Here is a 23,306-nt window from a genome sequence, read left to right as displayed (position 1 = left end):
GTTTTCATCTGGAGCGGGGGATGGGGGGCAGGCTAACAGGTAGTACAGTAGGGAGATAACTTGCTATTATACAGTCAATCCGAGTTCGATCCGATCCGTGGCACCCACATAGAGCCCCTGAGCATCACCAGGAGTAACTCCTGAGGACTTAGTCCTGAGCACCGCAGGTGTGGCCCCCAAAGAAAAACAAATAAGCTCTGGGAGAGCAAGGAGATAATAGGAAAGATAAGGCGCTAGCCTAACACGTGGTGGTTGTAGCCACAACCTTGGTTCAAATCCCAGCACCACATGTGGTCCCCCGAGCAAGCAAGTGTGGCCCAAGCACAGAGCCAGCTCTGGCCACTGAGCAGACACAGGTGTGGTCCAAAATACATAAGATAAGAATAAATACTAAGCCCCAGACAAAAGGGAAGAACTGATCTACATGTAAGATCAGCAAGCCCAAAGAATCTGGCTAAGTCCTGCCTGCCCGAAAGGCCTAGACATGGGACGGAGGACAGAGAAACACATTAGTTGGGCAGCAAAGAACTGTCCTCTGGCACTGAGAGCCAGGAGGATCTTCACCCCCAAGTGGCCGTTTCGAGGGACTGAGTGTTTCCAGCCCTGACACAGGGCTTAGAGCTGACGCAGTCCCTCCACCAGGTGAGGCTGGCCTCCTCGCTCAAAAGGTCCTCGGAGCCCCCTGGAATCCTGTTTATCCTTGTCAGCTAAGCAAACACAAAGTCTTCTCAGATAATGCAAAGGTCAACTGGAGACTTGTGTGGCCTGATAAAATCACCACCAGCTCTGAATTACCAGGGGTCAAGTCGTAAAATATTACTAGAGGCTGGAGAGTGGGGGGGGGCTTGATTGGCACACAGGTGACCTGGGTTCAATCCTTCCCGATAGCCCATCTGGTTCCCGAGCACCTCCAGGAGTGCAGAGCCAGGAGTAACCCCTGGAGCATCGCTGGGTGTGGCCCCCAAACAAACAAAACAGACAAACCAAAATAAAACACAGGAGCGGAAGAGTGGAAAGAACCAGACCTAGGGGTTTCCCGCCTCTGCAGCGAGCGGCCCACAAACACCTTAGCAAAGGGACGGACAACAGCACTCGGACCTTCAGCTACAATCATTTTACCAAAAGCAAAAACTGAGCAAGAGAACAAGCTAAGGGGTCTGAGAAGACAGCTCAAGTGACAAGGCATAGCCCCACATTCGAGGCTTTGGGTTCCATCTTCGGCACCTCTCTTGCACCCAAGCACTACTGGGAATAGCCCTGGTGACCCCTTGGGTATGGCCCCTATTTTGTTTTGAAAGGCACACATCCAAGAACAAACACCGGGCCCCTGTGAGTGGCCATGAAAGGTTGGGTCAATGGAACATGAAGCATCTTTCCACACCTTCTGAGGACAGGTTCCACCTAAAACTCCATCAAAGGCCAAAGACCTTCGCTGGCTGGGTGCTGTGTGTGTTCTCAATATGAAATTCCTCACTCAGACGTGGGATCCAAAGACAATGTGCACGAGTATATGAGCAAGCACGTGTGTGTGTGTGTGTGTGTGTGTGTGTGTGTGTGTGTGTGTGTGTGTGTGTGTGTGTGTGTGTGTGTGTCAGAAGACAAAGGCAAGTGCGAGGCCAAGCCTCCCATGGGTCAGGCAAACCAAGCCTTGCTGGGGACATGAAGACTTCCAGGAGCTGGGATGTATGTACACTCTGAGGGTACAGCAGCCTCCTGTCCCTTGGACCATTGTGTTCATCCGGGAGTTGCCTACAGGGACTCTGCCCCCCACGTAAGCTTGTGACATTCCCTCTGCAACATGGAAACAGAACAGGAGGAGGGAGGAGAGTACACCCAGCAGAGGAGATGGCTACGCCAAGGCCCCTTAAATAGGAGACTGGGTAGGTCCCTTCTTTCCTAAATACAGAGCCTGGCAAGGCGTGAACCCTCTTCAGCTCACTCCACCCACTCCAACCTGGGAAAAGGCAAAGCAGGGAACTTTCACTTCACGATACAGAGTCAATCCCTTGTGGCCCTCATGGTGCTTTTTATTAACTCTCAAAGTTTCCGAAGCTGTCTATCCTCTCCTTTTGGGCACTGTCTTCTTTCTCTGCAGAGACTCACTCGCTAGCAACTGCAAGGGCCAGCGGTCGATCCAGACTGCCTGTCCATGTTCCCAGACCAGGCAGGGCAGGGACTGGGTGTGTGGGCTGGGGAGCCGGGAAGGACGTGCTTCCTAAGAAAGAGTCAGCCCGATCCACTCCAGGCAGCACCAAGCAGGAAGCAGGAAGTCATCCCCAAAGCAGGAAGTGCTCGCTCATCCCTGATGAGACCAGAGCACACGCAGCAAAGGGCAATCCGGGAGCAACAGGGAAAGGGCCTTGCAGGGGGAAGGGTGGGATGTGGGGGACTGCCACCGTGCACAGGCACCCCAGTCTCTTTCAACTTGCTAGTGGCCCAGCTCCCACCAAAACAGACTTCAGGAAGAAAATGAAACAAGTTTACAAGCTTCCTTGTTTACCCAGGGCTACAGACCTATCAGTGAGGAAGCTTTTAAAATAAACTCTAGAGGTAAGGTGTCTCTGCCTTGCAAGAGCTAGCCAAGGAAGGACAGCGGTTCGATCCCCCGGAGTCCCATATGGTCCCCCCCAAGCCAGGGGCAATTTCTTAGTGCTTAGCCAGGAGTAACCCCTGAGCATCAAACGGGTGTGGCCCCAAAAACCAAAAAAAAAAAGAAATAAAATAAACTCTCCTCCCATGGTCACTTCCTCTCTCCTCTTATATGCCTCCACCCCCTCAAACACAAACACACACAAATACACAAACTCACACACGCATGCAACTGTTCGTCAAATACACGCATATATGCATGCAACCTCATCAAATACACAAACACACGCATGTATGCACACACAACACACAGACACACTTGTGACATTGGGTTTCTTTCACCTTGGCTACAGATCCCAAATGTGAGCAAGGAATCCCAAATTGAGAACACACACAGCACCCCACCAGCTAAAGGTATTGCCGCCCTTCATTCTGCAGTTCCTGCGTCCAAATTCACTGGCTCGCATGGACCTGCCTGAGAACAATGGCTTCCACTCAGTCTCTCTTTTGATTCCCCAAATACTTTCCTGGGTCATCTTGGAAGGGCCCCTGCGGCATGACCTGCAGACAGGGCAGGGTGCCAGTTCCTCTTTACAGAGGGACACAAAGGCCCCAAGCAAAGCAACTGGCATTCAACACCCGGCTGAGTCCAGGCTCCGCTGGGGACCAGAACTAGGCAGCTTCACCTCACCTCCATCTTTGCACCCAAGTTCCCCAAGACACTCCAGATCAGTAAGACACAAAATGCAAAGTGGCTCCTTAGGAGAAAAAATAAAAGGGGGGAGGGCTCAAGGCATTTGTAAAGAGTAGATAGTAGAGCGGTTCAGGTTCTTGCCTTGCACACAGTAGTTAGTCCCTTGGTTCCATCCCTGACACCACCCTGACAGAATGGCCTCAGAGAACAGTCAGGTGGGACCTCCCTCAATAAAGAGAGATTATTTTGCATCACAAACAGCTTTAACATTATGAAACTCCCCACAAGTTCTGAGCTTTACACAGAAGGCCTTTTGGCAAGGGATCTAGGCATCCATTTTTAGGGAGTGGGGCTGGGATCTAGACAAAGGATCTCAAGGAGGCCTGGCTTCAGGACCTACCCAGGAGGGAACCACAGAAGGAAGCTACAATGGAAAACCTGCAGCAGGAGTGAAGACTTCCTCCACGTACTTCAGCCTGGGGCTGCCTTTCTCCACCTGGGAGCCCTGAGGCTAGGTCCTTTCTCAGGCCAGGAAGCCCTTCTGGCCATCAGTCCACCCCTCTACCACCCTCACCTGCCCTGCCCACCTAGGCACCTACTCCCCAGCCATCATCCTTCCCAGGCTGGACTAGCTCTTCCCAGACTGCCCAACAGAAAACACCCTCCAGAAAGCCAGCCAAGGGCTGAAGTGGTGGTGCAAGCGGTAGGGCATCTGCCTTGCACGCACTAACTTAGGACGGACCGCAGTTTGATCCTCTGGCCTCCCATATGGTCCCCCAAGCCAGGAGCAATTTCAGAGCGCATAGCCAGAAGTAATCCCTGAAGGTCACCAGGTGTGGCCCAAAAACCAAAACAAACAAACAAAAAAAGAAAGCCAGATACTCATTCTCCATGCTGATGGCTGAAGCCCAGTCAGCACCCAAGCAAAGCGCCTCCTCACTGGACTCTGGCTCTAATGCTCGATTGACTGTGTCCAAGCAACCAACCCCTAAGTGAGGGCACAAAGCCAGTAGGGAGGACCCTAAAAAGTACTCTCACTGAGCAAATGAACGCCTCAAGTTGAAAGCCAACCTCTCCTTGTAAAACAAAAAATGAGCTACCAAGTGCCAAGCTACCAACTTCCTTGGAGGACAGGATTTCCAACTCCAACCCTTTCAACCGAATGCAAAGCGGCTCTCGCCAGCTACATCCCCAGAACTGTGACATGAGGGCCTTGTTGGGATTCCTCTTCCTTCAAAGAGACGTCATTTCCCATGGAGCGTCTCTGACTTTCCCAACGGTTCCGAATTGGGGAAAGGGGGGTGGCTGCGGGCGGGAGGGGGTAGCACGTCTGTTTCCATTTGAAACTGTCAAAATTAGCATTCAGTAATTAAAAATCACACCCTTTCTCTTAATAACCTAACCAGCATGATACAATCAGGTTGTGCGCCAACTCTTTAATCTAATTGACTAATTACAGATTTTAATTTAGTCAGTTACTGAACAACTGTTGACAATTTGTTTTCATTAGGGACAGAACAGAATAAATATTTAGGCTCCCAGTCACAAAGACTCCTGTGATCAGCTCTCCACCCTGACCCCAACTTGCAGAACGCTGCATGCTGGCCCGGGCACATCGCGACACAGGTGCAACCGAAGCTCCAGCCACTTCTCGGCAGCCGCCTGCGCCTGCGCCGCCCGGCCCACCAGGCCCGCTCCAGGCTCTCTCCCTTCCCAATAGCAGCGCCACCGCCTCTCCCCGGGTGCAGGCAATTCCCAAATTCACACACGTCACTCAAGAAGTGGCAAACACTTAAACGTGGTGAAGGAAAAAAATAAACTCAATGCGGCATGTCACTGGCTTTTAAGCAACAAAATAAGTTAACAGTCAAAATAGGTTTATCTGCATGTGTCGCACCACAGAGGCAAAAAACTGTCACTGACGTCTGTCTTTCCATTCCCTCCTTTTAAAGACACGTTTGCAGATTTTTGTCGGAAATGATTGGATCTTTTCAAAGCGCATCCTGATCTACACACACACACCCCAAACCACCACCACCACCCCCCAGCCATCCAAAAGTTTGTGAAAATAATGGTGACTCATGGGCCCAGAATGGGGCCTGGGGCTCATATCCTGCCTCCAAGCCGGTGACTTCATGGCCCGGGGCAAAGCGCTTCTTAGCTTCAATTTCGTCATCCCAGGAGCTGGCAGCCTGAGCTTCAGGGGCTGAAGACCAGTGCACAGCTGGTCTGAGGGGAAAAAAAATGCTAAAGATCCATTTCTGTGGGTCTGGGGAGGCACCTCGAGGGGCAGGGGTGTGGGGTTTTTGCAATGCAGGGGCTCCAGGTTCAATCCCAACACCAAGCATGATTCCTAAGCTATCTGATGTGAGAGACCCCCAACTTTAAACACATAAAAAATAGTAGAAGAGGGGCCGGAGCGATAGCACAACCTTTCACGCAGCTGACCCAAGAAGGACCTGGGTTCAATTCCCAGCTTCCCATATGGTCACCCTAGCCAGGAGTGATTTCTGAGTGCATAGCCAGGAGAAACCCTTGAGTGTCACCAGGTGTGCCCCCCCCCAAAAAAAAAAAACATAGAGTAGGAGAAAGAGTAAGAGAAACTGAGGCCGAGAAAGATGACCTGTGGCCAGTTAAGGTCACACAGCTATGAAGAAGCGAGTCTAACTTGGTAAGCGACACCCCCCAAATGAACTATTCAGAGACCAGTCACCTGAGGCCTGCAGGATGAAAGGGAACACAGGGCCTGTACAAATGTGGAGGGAGGGACATGGCTATTTCTCGAGCATCTTTTGGAAAAGAGGAACTTTTTTTTTTCACATAGGAAAGGGGCTGACCACCACCCACATATACTTTCATAACTGGGACACTTTGCCTGTACAGCAGCGAACAACCTAGATAAATGTGAACTCTGCCCTCTGACCTTCCCTGAGGGGTATTCACACACACCCCAGCTCCCCAGTCGAATCCTGGCCATCCCAGAACACAACTAGGAGTGCCCCCAACCTCGCTAGGTAGAAATGGAATAAGCAAAATAGTTTTTATGCCTTGAAGAACCTTATCGATTTTATTCCCATTTTGGAGCCATACCCAGTGGTGCACTGAGTTCAATCAAAACCAATTTCTGGGGGCCATACCCAGGGTACCATGTGGCATCAGGGTTCGAACCCAGGCTTTCTGCGTGTAAAGTATATGCTCAGTGCATTAAACTCTCAAGTCCTAGTTTTGTTTGTTTATTACGGCGTTGTTTTTTTTTTTTTTTTGGGGGGGGGGGAGACACCTGACAGTGCTTAGGCCTTACTCTTAGCTCTGTGCTCAGAGATCACTACTGGTGAAGTTGGGTGTCATACCCAGGTCAGATGCATGGAAGACAAATGGCCTACACGACTCACTGTATTACTGCTCCAGCACCCTAACCACTGCACTGGGGACTGTGTAGCATCATTGCTAGTTCACTTCTACCACTGCTAGTTAAACACCACCCTCATTTGTCTCCATAAATAACTCTGCAAATAAGTTTCCGACCATCCAGACAGTAGAAGGAGATTCATAAAAGGATGCCTTTGAGGAGAGGGGCTCCCCTTCGGTTTTAGGCAAGGCCTTCGGGATCACACCGGCTGGTTTTAGGGGGACATGAAATTAGGTCTCACAGCATGAGTCCCTGCCACTGGAAAAAGAAGTTCTTCTTAAAGGGCCATAAGTACAATGCAAGGGGTTTCCTCCTTGGAAGAGGCCCCTCTTAGGCACCACGAAGAAGCAATGGACAGGGGCCAGAGAGATAGCACAGCAGTAGGGTATTTACTTTGCATGCAGCCGACCAGGGAGGGACCCGGTAGGATTCTTGTCATCCCATATGGTCACCCAGCTTGCCAGGGGCAGTTTCTGAGTGCAGAGCCAGGAGTAACCCCTGAGCACTGCTGGGTGTGGCCCCAAAACCAACCAGCCAACCAATCAATCAATAATGTTAAAAAAAAAAAAAAAAAGAAATCATGGACAGGGGCCAAAGAGATAGTACAGCATGCTTTATATGTGGCCAACCCAAATTGGCACTCCATGTGGTCCCCTGAATGCAGAGCAAGAAGTAACCCCTGAGCACCACCAGACATGAGCACCCCACCAAAGAGAAAGGTAGAACAAAGAAACAGTGGACAGAGTTGCAGTCTCCTGCACTTGCCTGAGGGCATTGACTACTAAGGGAGACTGGGGTACCAGAGTGACAAGTCATTCCCAACAAAGGAAGTGCCTGGGACTTACTTAACCCCTTGGGCTGTGTGCAGCAGGACAGACAGGATGAAACTTACCCAAGGCAGCCTTTGAACATGTTGGAGCAGTTCTCTTTTATCTGATCCCCTTGGGGGAAAAGGGGAGAACATTCTGCCCTCCCTGCTGATAGGTGTGACCCAATAAGGTAAGATCAGTTTGTGAAAGAATGTGGCCTGTAGTAAGTGCTCAATAAATGCTAGCTAGTTTCCTTCATGGAAGGCCAATGATAATTTGCCAAGGACCAGCCCGAAACTTCAAAAGGCTCCCCCCTGCCTAAAGACGCCAGTGGTATCCAAAAAAATCATGGGGGCCGTAGGCCCTGCTGCGGCATCCACCTAGTCTTTCCCCTCCACCTTCCCTTGAATGAAGATGCTGCCAGCAAAATAATGCCCAAGAAAGTACATGGCGACAGTCAACTGGATTAAGTTCATTTTCTCTAGCTTGGGGGTCAGAATCGACTGGAGCGCTCTGGTGATCAAGTTTTCTGCAATTCCCTATCCCGCGGATTAACTGCCGACAGAAATTCACTGCGGTATTTAAAGTGGCAGCCATCACAACTAACTCAAATTGTATTGGCTTCCCCATGCTGAAATGCTCTGCTGAAACCATCAATTGGCCAATTCAGAGATAACGCAGTGGCTGAAATTCCCTGTCATGCTGTAAAGTCCCCTTGTGAAGCGGCTTGTGGGCCCGGAGCCGTGGCCAGGGCGACTCTTGTAACACAAGCAGGCTGGGGAGGATCTGGCTGGCAGGCGGGCAGCGCTGCCAAAACCTAGGCCTCCGGGGGAGGATAACATTTTCTGCTGGAAGCCTTCTAAAAGACACCAGGGGAAGAAGGGCAGCGCGCACACGCCCGACGCCAGGCCTGCCCACTGGGCCTGCTGCCCCTCGCCCAGCTGGCCCGGCCAAAGCTACAGGGAGCCCCTGGCATCTCTCAAAGCTGCAAGATTCCTAACAGGAGGTGATGCAAACGCAGACGCCAGCTTCGCAAGTGGAGGTTTGCTCACATCAGTCATTGCTGCAGGGATGGGATCAGGCGGCTATGGACACTATGGGCAGGCCAGGTATCACTCACTTCGGGCCTCAATTTAGACATCTGTGGAGGAAGGGACTCCTGGATATATGTCCTGTGACTGCTGGCTGCATTCTCCAACAGGGGATGAGGCACACCCGGCGGTGCTCAGGGGTTATTCCTGACTCTGCACTCAGAAATCGCTCCTGGCAGACACAGGGGACCATATGCCGGGATTTAAACGACCACGACCCTCCCGTCCTGGTTCTGCTTAATGCAAGACAAAAGCCCTACCCCTGTGCTATCTCTCTGGACCTCACAAACTACTCCCCGGCCCCTAAACACGGCTTCCGACTCACAAAACTACTTTTATAAGCCTGACTCACAAACTACTTTTATAAGCTTCCTCTCATCCCCTAACTTTGAATGATCATAAGATTGTCAGAAAAATCCAGAAATTGTTCCCTACAGGGGAATCACAGGGGAACCAATTAAGGCTAAGTAAGGTCAGAGAAATTATCCAAAACCAGACAGAAAGAATCAGTACGTGAGAGGTCAAAGATATAGTACAAGGTTGGGGCCCTGGTCTTATAAGCAACTAACCTAAAATACAATCCAAGATACAGCACACAGTTAGTTCCCCTGAGCATCACTGCCATGAATCACCACTGAGCACGACCAGGTATGACCCAAACTCCAAAAAAAATAGTAATAATCAGAGATGCCTGGGAGATGCTGAAGGGAAGGGAGAGGAAGTGGTGGGAGGGAGAGAGAAATCGAGCAAGCGAGAGCACAAAAGAGAACGAGAGAGAGAAGAGAGAGAGAACAGGAGCACAGAGCTGTATGGTGCCCCTCAAGCACAGCCAGTAACAGCCCCCAAAGACTGCCAAGAAAGGTCAAAAAGGGAAGAGAGGATGGAAAAGAGGGTTCAGGGTGCTAGAACATAGCACAACAGGTAGAACATTTGCCTTGCACAGCCAGCTCAGGTTCGATCCCTGGCATCCCATATGATCCCCCTAGCCTGCCAGGACTGACTTCTGAGTGCAAAAACCAGGAGTAAGCCCTGAGCACTGCCAGGTATGGCCAAAAACAAACAAACAAACAAACAAAAAGTTCAGAACTTAAACCTAGGCTGGAGATAATAGTAGAGTAGGCAAAAAGCTTGTCTTGCACATAGCTGTCCCAGGTTCAATCCCCAGCACCCCACAGGTTCGCCAAGTCCCGCCATGAGTGATCCTAAGCACTGAACTCTACTATCAGGTGTGGCCCAAAATAACTTCAAAACAAAAGAACAGCCAGGGGTCAGAGCGACAGTACAGCAGACAGGTTACTAGTCCTGCATGGCACTGATCCGAGTATAATCTCCGGCATCCCAAGCCCTGCCAGGAGCGATTCCCGAGCACAGATCCAGGAGTAACAACCCCTGAGCATCACTGGAGTCTGTTCACCTATATCCAAAACCTGGGATTTATCCACTGTGGGGTGGCAGCTAGAGAGGACTGGCCAGGCCTGTCCGCTAAAGCTCGCTATGCACACCCCGAGCTGGCAGTCTGGGCAGCAGCTCAGCTGTGGGCAAGGGCCGCCGCAGAGCAGCTCTCAAGCAGCCTTCTGTGACTGGGAAGCAGCTCAAAGAAAAAGCCTGAGCCCAAGAGCAGCCCGGGCCGCAGGAACAGCTGTGCTCCTTCAGGTCAGACAGAGCAAAATGCCAGGCGCTTCCAACAGAGAGAGAGGGGCACAAAACTGCCTTCTGGGGCTGTGCAAAAAAAAAAAAAAAATTGGGGAGCAGAGGCAAGCAGGGTCACAAAGGATGTCCAGAACCACTCTACAGATTCTTGCTGCGGTCAGTGCCTGAGCCCTGTGGACAATTCAGACAAAAGCTTACTTAGGGCACAGGGGTCTCTTCCCCTAACCCCAGTTTCTGGCCAGAGCCAGAAGCAGGGATATGACCAGCAGCAGACATTCCAAGTGTTCAGCGTTGCTTTTTGTTTTTTGTTTTTTTTTTTGGTTTTTGGGCCACACCCTGTGACGCTCAGGGGTTACTCCTGGCTATGCACTCAGAAGTTGCTCCTGGCTTCTTGGGGGACCATATGGGACACCGGGGGATCGAACCGCGGTCCGTCCTAGGCTAGCACAGGCAAGGCAGGCACCTTACCTCCAGCGCCACCGCCCGGCCCCCGCTTTTTGTTTTTTTTGGTGAGACCATACCCACCAGCAGTGCTCAGGGCTTACTCCTGGCTCTGCAACTCAGGAATCACTCCTGGCAGCGCTCAGGGCACCATATGGGGGACTGGGGAGATAACTCAAGTCAGTCACATGCAAGGGAAAAGCCCCACCCACTGCACTATCTCTCTGGCCCCATACAATGTGGTGCTTCTTTGGAGGCTTTTTTGCATGAAGGTCAGGCAGCAGCAGAGTAATAGGCTCCATGCCAAAATAGCCTGAGAACCTTCAGGTTGAGCCCTGTGACTACAGCTCAGGAAAGAGCTCACCAGAGTGGTGGCCAGTCATCACTGATCATCTGGTCCACAGCACACACCTGAAGAGCACACAATTCATTTTCCTCCCTCTCTGGGCTTTCCAAACTCAGGCTGAATCCCACAGAAAAGCAAACTTTCCATCGCAAACCCAAGGTACCGTTCATTCACAGACACATAAACCACAGGATCCCGAATGAATGCTTATGTTTACTCTGGGGGGTACACCTGTTTATTTTTTTATAACTGCCCGTCCTGACCTGTTGAATTGGTTTAATATCGCACCAACAAAGCAGTTTGCAAAACCATGTGCCATCTCAAGCCCCTTGTCATCTCTAATCAAATGCGTATTTTAAACAGTCATGCATCAGAGCAGGGATCAAGACCTTATCACTGTGTTGAGGTCCCAATAGCACAATGAATGGGTAAGGTGTTTGCACGCAGGTTCAATTCCCGGCATCCAATGCAACCCTTCGAGCCTGCCAGGAGTAATTTCTGAACACAGAGCCACAAGTAATCATTGCTGGGAGTGACCCAAAAGTAAAAACAAAAACAAAGACCTTCTTTGGTCTTTTGGGACCGAAGTGATAGCACAGTGGTAGAGTATTTGCCTTGCACAGAGACAACCTGGGATGGATCCAGGTTTGATCCCTGGCATCCCATATGGTCCCCTGAGCCTGCCAAGAGTGATTTCTGAGTGTAGAGTTAAGAGTAACCCCTACAGCCACCGGGTGTAGCCAACTGACTTCTTCTAGGAGGCAAGAAGCAAAAGAAAGTTACAGAGTCAGAATTCTGGGGCAGGTAGTGAAGAGAGGTGTTTTGCAGGGAGCTAAAACAGCCCAGTGGAGGTTCCATACCAGGCCTAGAATCTAGACAAAATGAATGGCAAAGCAGAAAAAAATACCTGAAAAGGTAAATACAATGACAGGTCAAAGGGTCTGGAGAAAGCGGTGCTCAGGGATTACTCCTGGCTGTCTGCTCAGAAATAGCTCCTGGCAGGCACAGGGGACCATATGGGACACCCAGATTCGAACCAACCACCTTTGGTCCTGGATCAGCTGCTTGCAAGGCAAACACCGCTGTGCTATCTCTCCGGGCCCACTCCCAGATTCTTGTATCAAGAGAAGCAGCTAGAAGAGAAGAGTGGCATGACACACAGGCCAACAGCTAGTGGGGCGTCCAATACCCCCGTTCTCTTAAGGCTGGTCTGAGACCACATTTGTGACATGCCCCCACTCACCCTAAGGTGCAGGAGAACTTGGGTCCCAACCAGAGTACCGGCCAGTGGTGAGTGAACACTGGCGCTGAGCTCAAACACACACCTCTCACTGGCCACAGCTACTGTCTCCTTTCAGTACAAACCTTCAAAAATCAGGATCAGGGGAACAAGAAAAAAAAAAAAAAAAAAAGAGCCAAGATCACCAAAGAATCACATTCCTTTGGGGAGTGCTCAGCACACTTTGAGTGAGGGGAGTCCCAGGTTCAGTCCTAGAAAGGTATGGTCATCTGAGCACAACCAGAGGTGGACCCCATGCTATAAAAGAGAACACACAGGGGCCGGGCGGTGGCGCTGGAGGTAAGGTGCCTGCCTTGCCTGCGCTAGCCTAGGACGGACCGCGGTTCGATCCCCTGGCGTCCCATATGGTCCCCCAAGAAGCCAGGAGCAACTTCTGAGCGCATAGCCAGGAGTAACCCCTGAGCGTCACAGGGTGTGGCCCAAAAACCAAAAAAAAAAAAAAAGAGAACACACAGTGATCTCTGGCTGCACCAGGAGTTCTGTGCATGTGTGTACCTCACTCAAACCACACGCCTTTCTGAGGTAGTCGGCCTCATTAACCCCCTTTCCCACCAGAGGCCACTGAGGTGGAAATGGAGGTTAACAGGTACCCAAGATTGAACAGCTTATGAGTCCACACAGCAGGCACAGAGCAAAGAAAGGGAAGTCCTGGGCACCTCTGGCCCCTCCTGAGAGTGCAAAGCAGGCAATACAGGGACACCTTAAACCTCCCAGCGTGGGCCTGGAGAGATAGCACAGCGGCCTTTGCCTTGCAAGCAGCCGATCCAGGACCAAAGGTGGTTGGTTCAAATCCCGGTGTCCCATATGGTCCCCCGAGCCTGCCAGGAGCTATTTCTGAGCAGACAGCCAGGAGTAACCCCTGAGCACCGCCGGGTGTGGCCCAAAAAACCAAAAAAAAAAAAACAAAACCAAAAAAAAAAACAAAACCTCCCAGCGTCTCCTGGTCTGGGGGGATCCACATCCATGGCTGCAGACTCTCGCCAGGAGAAGAAAGAAGGGTGCTCCGAAATGAGCTTCCCACAGCTTTGAAAACCAATGCTCTTTTAGGGAACCCCTCAAGTGATCAAAGTCTAGAATAGAGGCTGAAGTCAAAATCAGCAGCAGGTTATGGTCAGTGAGGGCATGGCCAGTGAAGGCATAGCCAATCAGGGGTGGTTACAATTAGGGAGTGACCAATCAAACATGGTTAGTGAGGGGGCTTCTTTCACTGGAACTCACTTGCAGAGTAAGGCCATCAAGCCATCTCTGGTCCTCTTTTGCAGGAAGATGAAATGGTGTTGAGACAGAAGTACCCTCTGCTAACATGGGTGGAAGCCGAAATCTGAATCCCCATCACAGGTCAAGTAACAAGTCCTGCAGGTCTTCCTACACTATGTATAGCCAAGGGAAAGCTGTAGCAGGGTGTGGGGCATGGGGCAGGGCCACACTGCCCACCCCAGATAAGGGGTGCACACATCTTGGAGGGATCATTTATCAATATACCAGCCTGTGCCAGGGGTGTGTGGCGTGAAGCCAGGCGGCTGCATCCACCATCCAAAACAGGAGGAGTGCAGAGAGAAGATGGCATCAATTCAGGCATCTCGACTCTGACATCACTGGCTGCACTTGTTGTCATATAAAGCTCTGAGGGAACTGTTCGGGCTCAGATGAGGACGATAACAAACTCACCCTCATTGCAGAGACCGCCATTTCCCCTACAGGACATCACTTGTCCTCCATGACCACCCAAAGGAATCATCATATGACCCCTCACTGCTGATGGGAAAGTTGGCCCAGCCAGGCACTGCCTAATACCCGGGTACAGGCTCGTCGCAGCCTCCCTGCCACCCCCCCCCGCCTCCAGTGAACTCTTTCCAAGAACTGAATTCTTTCCAATCCAGGAGACACCCCCCCCCCCCAGCTCTGACCCAGGAGAAGAGACACCTCACAACCACAGCAAACCATCATCATCATCATCATCATCAATTTGCCCCTGTAAAAACTCCTACAGGATATATTCTAGTTGCTTCTATGAAGGGCTGGAGTGGTGATACAATGGGTAGGGCGCTTGCCTCACATGTAGCCAACCCAAGTTTGATCCCTGAATCCCATGTGGACCCCGAACGCTGCCAGGAGTGCTCTGAATGTAGAGAAACCTAAGCACAATTGGGTGAGGCCCAAAAACCAAGAGAGAAAAAAAAAGGGACAAATTTATGTGCATTATCTTACACTTTTGTGCTTTTGTCAAAATTATCACCAAGCTAAAATAGTTATTTTTGTTTGCTGGTTTCTCGGCCACACCCGGTGATGCTCAGGGGTTACTACTCCTGGCTATGAACTTAGAAATCAGTCCTGGCTTGGGGGAACATATGGACACTGGGGATCAAACCCAGATCCATCCTGGGTCAGCTGCGTGCAAGGCAAACGTCCTTCTGCTGTGCTATCTCACTGGTCCCTAAAAGTTTTTTTCCCTAAATACTCTAAACCCTGAATGTTATGAAAGAGACAAGAACCGTGTGACATTTGTTATCTTAACTGATGGACCCCAAAACATACACACCTCCTGGCCTGTCACTCTTTGGGAACCCAAGCACACATGTACCACTCAGGGGCTATGGCCTGAGGGCCCCAATACAGACCCTGTGAGGCCAGAGAGATAGCATGGAGTTAAGGCATTTGCCTTGCATGTTGAGGATGGTAGTTTGAATCCCAGCATCCCATATGGTCCCCCAAGCCTGCCAGGAGTAATTTCTTTTTTTTTTTTTTTTTGGTTTTTGGGCCACACCCGGCGGTACTCAGGGATTACTCCTGGCTGTCTGCTCAGAAATAGCTCCTGGCAGGTACGGGGGACCATATGGGACACCGGGATTCGAACCAACCACCTTTGGTCCTGGATCAGCTGCTTGCAAGGCAAGCACCGCTGTGCTATCTCTCCGGGCCCCAGGAGTAATTTCTGAGCGTAGAGCCAAGAGTGACTCCTGAGCGCTGCTCAGTGTGACCCAAAAACCAAAAAAAAAAAAAAAAAAAAAGACAGACCCTGTGTAGGGGTCCACGCAAGGAACAGAAGAAGAGCAACCACTTCTGTGGAGCAGCGGCTGGCATGCTCCTTCCCAGCTCCAAGTCTGCAAATGGTTCACTAACAAAGCTGGCATTATGCAGAGACAGTGCCCACGGCTGGTCCTGGGGCTCAAGTGAAGTGACCACTGCCAAAAAGCTGTGTGGGTCCCCCCACCCCCACCTCCCTGAAATAAAGGGCAAGAAGGATTTGCCATGTAGGGTCTTGCTGCCACTTGAAAACCATTACGGTGGCTGTGCGGCCCAGGTTCTGGCAAAATGCAGTTCCAGGGACTCATTGAGCGTTTAATTAGCGGCCAAGGGGGGAGCTGGCAACTTCTGGGCTGAGGAACGGCGGCACACGGGAGGGAGCCCGGAGCAGGGCTCCGAGGGGAGACAGGACTGCTTGTGTGTGGGTTCTCGGCTAATGTGCCACAGAAGGGAGCCAAGGGTCAGAGCCAAAAGCAGGGCATCAACCTGCCAGGACCTCTGGGCAGAGCCATGCAGGCTTATCGCACTGAGAGGAGAGCACGCACCAACCCCCTCTGTGGCCTTCCCTGCCTGCCCGCAGGCCAGGAGCCTCCCGTCCCTCATCCCTGGACACACGCCGCCTGGCAGGAACCTCGGTGCAGTGTCAAGGGGAGCCCTCTCAAATATCACTTTGCTATTTCAGACCCACCAAGGACGCTGGACCCCTGCCACAGAGCCACAAATACCTCCATTCCTGTCCACGCCTGGGTTCTGGGTGCTTTCTGCTCCCAGAAACGAACACCCTAACTTGGAGCAGAAGGGTTGGCAGGAGAAGGGGGCCTGATTGGGGCCCACAATGGCAGAGCTGGAGGAGCGCTCAGATCTCAGACAGGGAAACTGAGGCTCCAGACTCATCCAAGTCAGTGGACTACACGTCCACTAGCTTGTGCCTCAAGAGTTGCCCTGGACCGGATCCCTGGGGAGCAAAGAAGAGTGGGGCTGGGAAACAAGACCTTCCTGAAATTAGGGACAAAGTCTCCTTTGAGGAGACACATACATTTTCTAGCAAAAAATGGCGCAAACTTATATCACTTTTCCAAATCCCCCTTACTCTGGCCATCAGCAGGTGGAGGACAAAACCAGCTCAAGCTTACCAGTCCAGACACCAACACAATTTGCATGGCCAATACCCTGGGCTCTCAGACATGCTGAGCCCAGAGCACGAAGGTCCCCAAGTGTCCTCTGGTATGTGGGGGACACACAGTTTGATCAATAAAAACTCACCCATTCAAAGGAAACTGGACCTCTCCCCACCCTCCCTGCTAAATCAGCCACTTCATTCCCTACAGATTCCACAGCCTGGCTTTGGCCTGGAGGGGCTCTGAAGACTGCCTGACCCCTGACCCAGCCATTAGTCAGGGTTGACGAACATTTGCTATTAACAGCTCAGCATCCCCTTAAAACCTGAGATCAGTCAGGAACTTTCCATCAAATTAAGCATCATTAGTGGGTAAAAACAAAAATTTGAATTTTGGGGGCTGGAGCGGTGACACAAGCAGTAAGGTGTCTGCCTTGTGCATGCTAGCCTAGGACAAATCGAGGTTCGATCCCCTGGCATCCCATACAGCCCCCCCAAGCCAGGAGCGATTTCTAAGCACATAGCCAGGAGTAACCCCTGAGCGTCAAATGGGTGTGGCCAAAAAAATCAAAAGAAAACAAAAAAATTTTTAAAAAGACTGTTGTGTTTCACTCACTTAGAAAACACCTCGTGGCTCAAGACTCCCAGGAAATACGAGGTCACCAGGAGAACATCTTCCATAGGCCGTTCCAGGCCACGTTACTCACTAACCCCAAATTACCTCCTTTTTTTTTTACCCCATTGTTTCCTAACTCATTGGACTAGCAAGTGCTCCTACTGTGGGCAAGGCAATGTGGGAGCTCCCACACAAAGAATTAACTCACAGCAGCCAACATGGGAAAACATGAGTAAGCTGTGGTTGGAAAGATAAACCTGAAGAAGCGGAGCATAGCACAGGTGTGGATCAGGACCAGAAGTCAGTTAGGACTTGAGTCTGGATCCTGCCTCCACCACCGAGTACCAGCTGGGAATAAGCCTCAATGAGACTCGGTTTCCCCAGCCACAAGGTGGAGTTCAACATTCTCCTTTCAAAGGGAAAGGCAACTTATAGTCTCAAACTACACCACTCAGCACTGGGGGCTGGTAGAGACCCACTGAGGTTCTGCTCTGAGTACAGGTGGGTTTTAAAGCCAATGATATCAGAAGGTGCACAAAACACTCAAAATCCCTCCTGGGGGCTGGACAGATAGCACAGTTGTAGGGCATTTGCCTTGCACGCAGCCAATCCAGGATGAATCCCGACATCCCATATGGTCCCCCATGCCTGCCAGGAGCAATTTTCTGAGTACAGAACCAGGAGTAACCCCCTGAGCGCTGCCAGATGTGACACCCCCCCCCCAAAAAAAAAGGAGAGAAAATCCTTCCTGCTTACGTTCTCCCTAACCCTGTTTGTCAATGCTATTCACATGTGTGTTGCCGGCTCATGCACACATCACACTCATCTTGAGATGAGCTTTCATACTTTCTTATTTCCACGCTGTGATGTATACCGGGACTCTTTCCACTTTTGGGAGAAGCCTGTGTTCTCTTTCTCTTATCCTCTCCCTCCCCTTCTTCAGTACCTCCAAATAAAAGCTGTTTTTACAAAAAAAAGGGTGGGGGGCTGCAGTGGTAGCACAGTAGCCTGCACTCGACTGACCCAGGACAGACCTCAGTTCGATCTCCGGAGTCACATATGGTCCCCCGAGCCAGGAGCCATTTCTATCACCCCTAAGTGCGCCGGGTGTGGCCCAAAAAACTTAAAAAAAAAAAAAAAGGGGGGGGGGGTCGTTCCAGGGGCTGGAGCAGTAATATAACAGGTAAGATGCTTGCTTGCCTTGCATGCAACCAACCTAGGTTCGATCCCCAGCATCACTTTTTCTCTTCGCAGCAGCTTTAAATGTCTAGGCTGACCTCGGTCATCATGACTCAAATCTGCCCTTTCCCCCAGGCAAATGACTAGTGGCAGGTCCACGAACACCTTCCTCTCGGCCACCACCTTCCTCTCAGCCACCGTCTTAACTAGATGACAAACCAGAGCACAGATCGCCAATGCATCTCAAGACCAGAGCACAAAACAAACTCTGTGACAGCCGACTTCTCTGAAGGGGGTTTTGCAAAAGAAAGCAATCTCTACCAAGAAAGGAACCTGAAAATAGGCAAGGTTTCCCCCACCATCCCCCAGCTCTAAATTAAAACTATTTGCATAGCAGTCGTGTAGACTGACCACACAGAAATTGGCTGTCCTCAGGTTTATAAAAACACACGCAATAGTTTCATTAGATAGAAATATCCAACTCGGGCCCGGAGAGATAGCACAATGGCGTTTGCCTTGCAAGCAGCCGATCCAGGACCAAAGGTGGTTGGTTCGAATCCCGGTGTCCCATACGGTCCCCCCGTGCCTGCCAGGAGCTATTTCTGAGCAGACAGCCAGGAGTAATCCCTGAGCACCGCCGGTGTGGCCCAAAAACAAAAACAAAAAACAAACAAAAAAAAAACTTTAGGGGCCGGAGAGATAGCATGGAGGCAAGGTGTTTGCCTTTCATGCAGGAGGTCATCGGTTCGAATCCCGGCGTCCCATATGGTCCCCGGTGCCTGCCAGGAGCAATTTCTGAGCATGGAGCCAGGAATAACCCCTGAGCACTGCCGGTGTGACCCAAAAAAAAAAAGAAATATCCAACTCACCTACTATTTTTTGGAAGGGCCCACACCCAAGGATATTTGGGGCTCACTCCTGGCCCTGCACTCAGGGATCACTCCTAGCTGGCTTGAGGAACCATATAGGATGCTGGGGATGAAGCCAGGGCCAGCCGCATGCAAAGCAAACGCCCTACCACTGTGCTATCGCTCCAGCTCCACACCCACTTTTTTATGTGGTAAATACACCTCATAGCCTCCTGCCCCGCCTCACACCCAGGAACTCTGTGATCATCACTGTGGATTTTCCCAGAAGAACCACATCACAAGCGAACCCGGCAGTCACCCCACCTTCTGCTACTAAAAGTTGACTCGGGTCTTGAGCACCAACTGGCAGCGTCTCTCCCCCAACCCTGGAGGGCACTACGGCTTGCCCGAGTTTCTCAACATCTCAGGGCCAGGGTGCAAACTTCTCAAAGCATAAGTTCATCACATGAAAACAGCCTCAAAGCAGCGGGCCTCGAGCTAAGTCTCTAAGACCTCTTGCTACGGAAGGAATTTTCACCCTCAAGTTACTCAGGTAATCGTATTGGACCCCTGTGAAACTCTACCAGAACACAGGTACTAAACTCTTTTTTTTTTTTTTTTTTTTTTTTTTTGCTTTTTGGGCCACCCCAGTGATGCTTAGGGGTTACTCCTGACTATGCGCTCAGAAATCGCTCTGGCTTGGGGAACCAAATAGGAAGCCAGGGAATCAAATCGCAGTATATCCTAGGTTAGCGCGTGCAAGGCGAACACCCTACTGCTTGTGCCACTGCTCCGGCCCCACGAGTACTAGTCTCTGAGGCAAATTTCAAGCGCCATGGCAAAGGAAAGGCAGATGGGCTGGTCAGAGGGATGGGGCGGCAGCCTGAGGACTGCAAAGACTATCTGCCACCATTACAACTCACACAGCATTCCCACTCATCTCCTGCCACAGTCCATGACAACTCGATCACCTCTTCCGTCCACTGGCACCAGAACAAGTGCCAGGAGCCCAGTGCCCACACATACATCCCCATCTACAATGCCAACAGGAAGTTCCGTCTCCCCCCCAAATAAAATCTGAACTTGCTTCATCTGATCATAAAATTGAGCTCCAATACAGGTTTGGAGTCTTTTCCTTTGGAGGGGAGTTAAACACATGGCTGGCTTCTCCTCTGTTAGCACTTCACAAACCTTTATAAAAAAAATGTTTCTCAGGAAGATGGTTGGGGATGGGAAAGAAAATGCTACAACATGAGCAGATCATCTTCGGGAGGCTAAATGACAACACAGAACTGCCTCCCTGCCAAGAGCCTCAAAGCAGAGATATCACAAGTCCCCCGCGTCACACACACACACACACACACACACACACACACACTCACACTCACAACACACATGCATACACGCATACACGCATACACATGTACACTCACATACACACCCCAGAATTTGGAGGATGGCCCTTTGGAAAATAAGGTTACCAATCCATTTCACCAAACTATGACTCAACCCCACTTCTGTTCCAAGCACACAAGCCTCCTATTGCTTGTACTTAATACAAATCTGTTCAGTGGTGGTCAGTTCTTGAAGTCCACACCGAAGGAACTTGGTCCCCCATCCAGTTCTCCATCCTCACAGATCATACACCTCACTATGGGGTAGGGAAGGTGGGGGCCTGCACAGGGCCCTTTCATTTGGCAGCTAGGTATCGCCCCTCTTTTGCATAATTAGACTCTGTTAGAGGGCCACAGGGAGGGGGGCAGAACAGAAAAGAAAGGCCAGGAGAAAACAAAGACCACTGCCAATTGGCTGGGTGTTTGCTTTGGGTACTAAAGAAGTTAGAGCAATCCAACCCTGTAATTATTGCCAGGATTAAAAATTTGTTACTCACGTAATCATGAAAGGCCTTCGCTTCACTCGAATGTTCACAAGTGTCTCGCCTTTCAGGAGCTGCACAGTAAAGGTCCCAAAATACGCTGCAAGTCAGGAAATAAAATGAGATCGGGTTACTAATTGTTACTTGGGTACCCAAAGGCAAGTAACACCAGGGAGGGTGAGGCTACGAGCTCCAGGTCGCCTAAAGATTCCATCCACCTCACTGGTCTTCCCAGGGCAAATCCTGCCTAAAAAAACAAAATGGACCCACCCATCCGCTCTGGCCAGCCAGCCAGAGAACCAGACGGAGATAGTCTTCAAGCAGGTACCTTTCATGGCCAATATTCACACACCTCGTGGCAATGTCTCAAGCCCATGCAAGGGGTAACAAAAGCTCAGAGCAGTTGGTACTGTGAAGCCCAAGCACAAAGCCTAGCATCTAGGTGCTAATCAATACCCGTAGCTAATCAATACCCGTCTCATCTGTCCTTTAACACCCCTCCCCCCAAAAAATACTCTTTAGAATGGCTACATTTTGCAAAAAGTATTGCAAAATATTGTCAAAGTCAGGATATGATTCATAGGCAAAGCACAGAAGTGATTGGAGAGTGGTAATAAAGAAGTGGAAGGTTTTTAATTTCAGCATCCATACCCCATCTCAGCCTGCCCGGTGAAAACCTCCCCAGTTTGTCTCAGCAAGAACCATTCCTGGGGCCGGAGGGATAGCACAGCGGTGTTTGCCTTGCAAGCAGCCGACCCAGGACCTAAGGTGGTTGGTTCGAATCCCGGTGTCCCATGTGGTCCCCCTGTGCCTGCCAGGGGCTATTTCTGAGCAGATAGCCAGGAGTAACCCCTGAGGACTGGCAGGTGTGGCCAAAAAAAAAAAAAAGGAACCATTCCACCCCAAAGACATCAGTTAACTACAAGAGCTTATAAGGAGACAAGTTTTGCCTTTTCAAGTTGAGAATGTTTTCCTAGGTATTGGTCCACCTGTCTGTCCACCAATAGAGGGGCTTAGAGAGATGTCCTGAAGAGCCTTCTCAGCCCTCTCCTCTTCAGTAAGCGTCCAATAGGCAGACAAACCCTTTGTCCAACCATAAAACCCTACACAAAAAGACCTCGCCATGGCACTCACAACAATCTCAGAAACCTCCTTGAGGCCAAGGATATGTCTCAGTGACTAAGGCACAAGTATGCGTGAGACCCGAGTTACCGCAGCTCCCTAGTACGAAAATCTAAAACAACAAAAACAAAAATAAATAAATAAAAACACCCTTCTCCAGGTCAGAAGTTCATGGCCCAGGAAAAACAGACATGAAGTAAAGGAGAGAATGAACACCAATGCAGTGGCCTGACTCCTTGTCCAGTGCTCCTTCCAATCCCACAGAGCCAAGGCAGGAGATGCCATTTCTATCACCAGCTTGCTAGACAAGCATCTCACCTAACAGTGGGCACTACAGTTGGCTCAGGGGCCTTGCAGCAAGCCAGACCACAGCCCAGAAGAACCGCTCAGGCAGAGCCCAGCCCAACAGACCCCCTCACGTCCATGAGGGCTGAGTCAGGGGTGGAGGAAGCTGGGAGAATTATAGCTCTAGAAAAAAAATCCAGGGACGCCCATGAGCTGGGGGAGTGGCAGAGAGAACACTCCTTTCTGTGCTCTGAAGCCGCTCGCTCGCATTTGCTTAATGCCTCCATACACAAAACCTTTCTAACAGTGCAAACTCCATGTGGTCAGCCAGGCCAAGCCTGGACACATACACATACACACACAGGCCTCCAAAAACCACCACAAAAACTCCATCACCGGCTCCTACAGGTTAGATCCTTACACCACACTAAATGCCTCGGATAGGGGCAGATCCAGGGCAGACCCAAGGCTAGCAGAAGTAATTAAAAACTCATTTTCCCTGCACAAGTTAGAACAGCCACTTCCTCCCCCTGCATTTCAAAAGCATGGAGTGAGAGAAACCAAAACCTGGACAGGTAGGCAGGTGAAGACTGGGCCCCCCCTCCCCCCAGACAGGGCACTGGGGTCTTCTACACACCACACCAAGGATCAAAAGCTCTTCTCTGCTTGCATTTCCTTCTCCCAAGGGATCGGCCCACAAAACACAAGGGTCTGTCTGTCACTCCTGCTGACCCAAAGCCAGACTCCTGCCTGCTGCCCTTCCACAGGCCAACCAGGCCCCAAGAGTCAGAGGGTGGGGAGGGGGGTGGCAGTCCCCCACCAGCGGGGTGACAAACCAGATGCAGGGGGAAGGAACTCTTTCAAGTCAAATCTGATGGGTTCAGGTCCTCAGTAAAATGAAATTTGTGAT

The 23,306-nt window shown here is 50.8% G+C and overlaps 1 protein-coding gene across 4 annotated transcripts in view; it reads right to left on the bottom strand.

Moving 5' to 3' along the window:
- Positions 1 to 23,306, bottom strand: part of SSBP3 (single stranded DNA binding protein 3) — a 148,963-nt gene that overhangs the window by 122,769 nt on the left and 2,888 nt on the right. For all 4 annotated transcript variants that reach the window (XM_049774883.1, XM_049774884.1, XM_049774885.1 and 1 more), the window contains exon 4: positions 21,005 to 21,089. In XM_049774883.1, coding sequence (XP_049630840.1) covers positions 21,005 to 21,089 — 85 coding nt within the window. The remainder of the gene's footprint in view (positions 1 to 21,004; positions 21,090 to 23,306) is intronic.

Source organism: Suncus etruscus, chromosome 6 (assembly GCF_024139225.1).
Source record: "Suncus etruscus isolate mSunEtr1 chromosome 6, mSunEtr1.pri.cur, whole genome shotgun sequence".
Taxonomy (NCBI): domain Eukaryota; kingdom Metazoa; phylum Chordata; class Mammalia; order Eulipotyphla; family Soricidae; genus Suncus; species Suncus etruscus.
The sequence above is the reverse complement of the archived record's forward strand: the minus strand, read 5'-3'. Positions and strand labels throughout refer to the sequence as shown.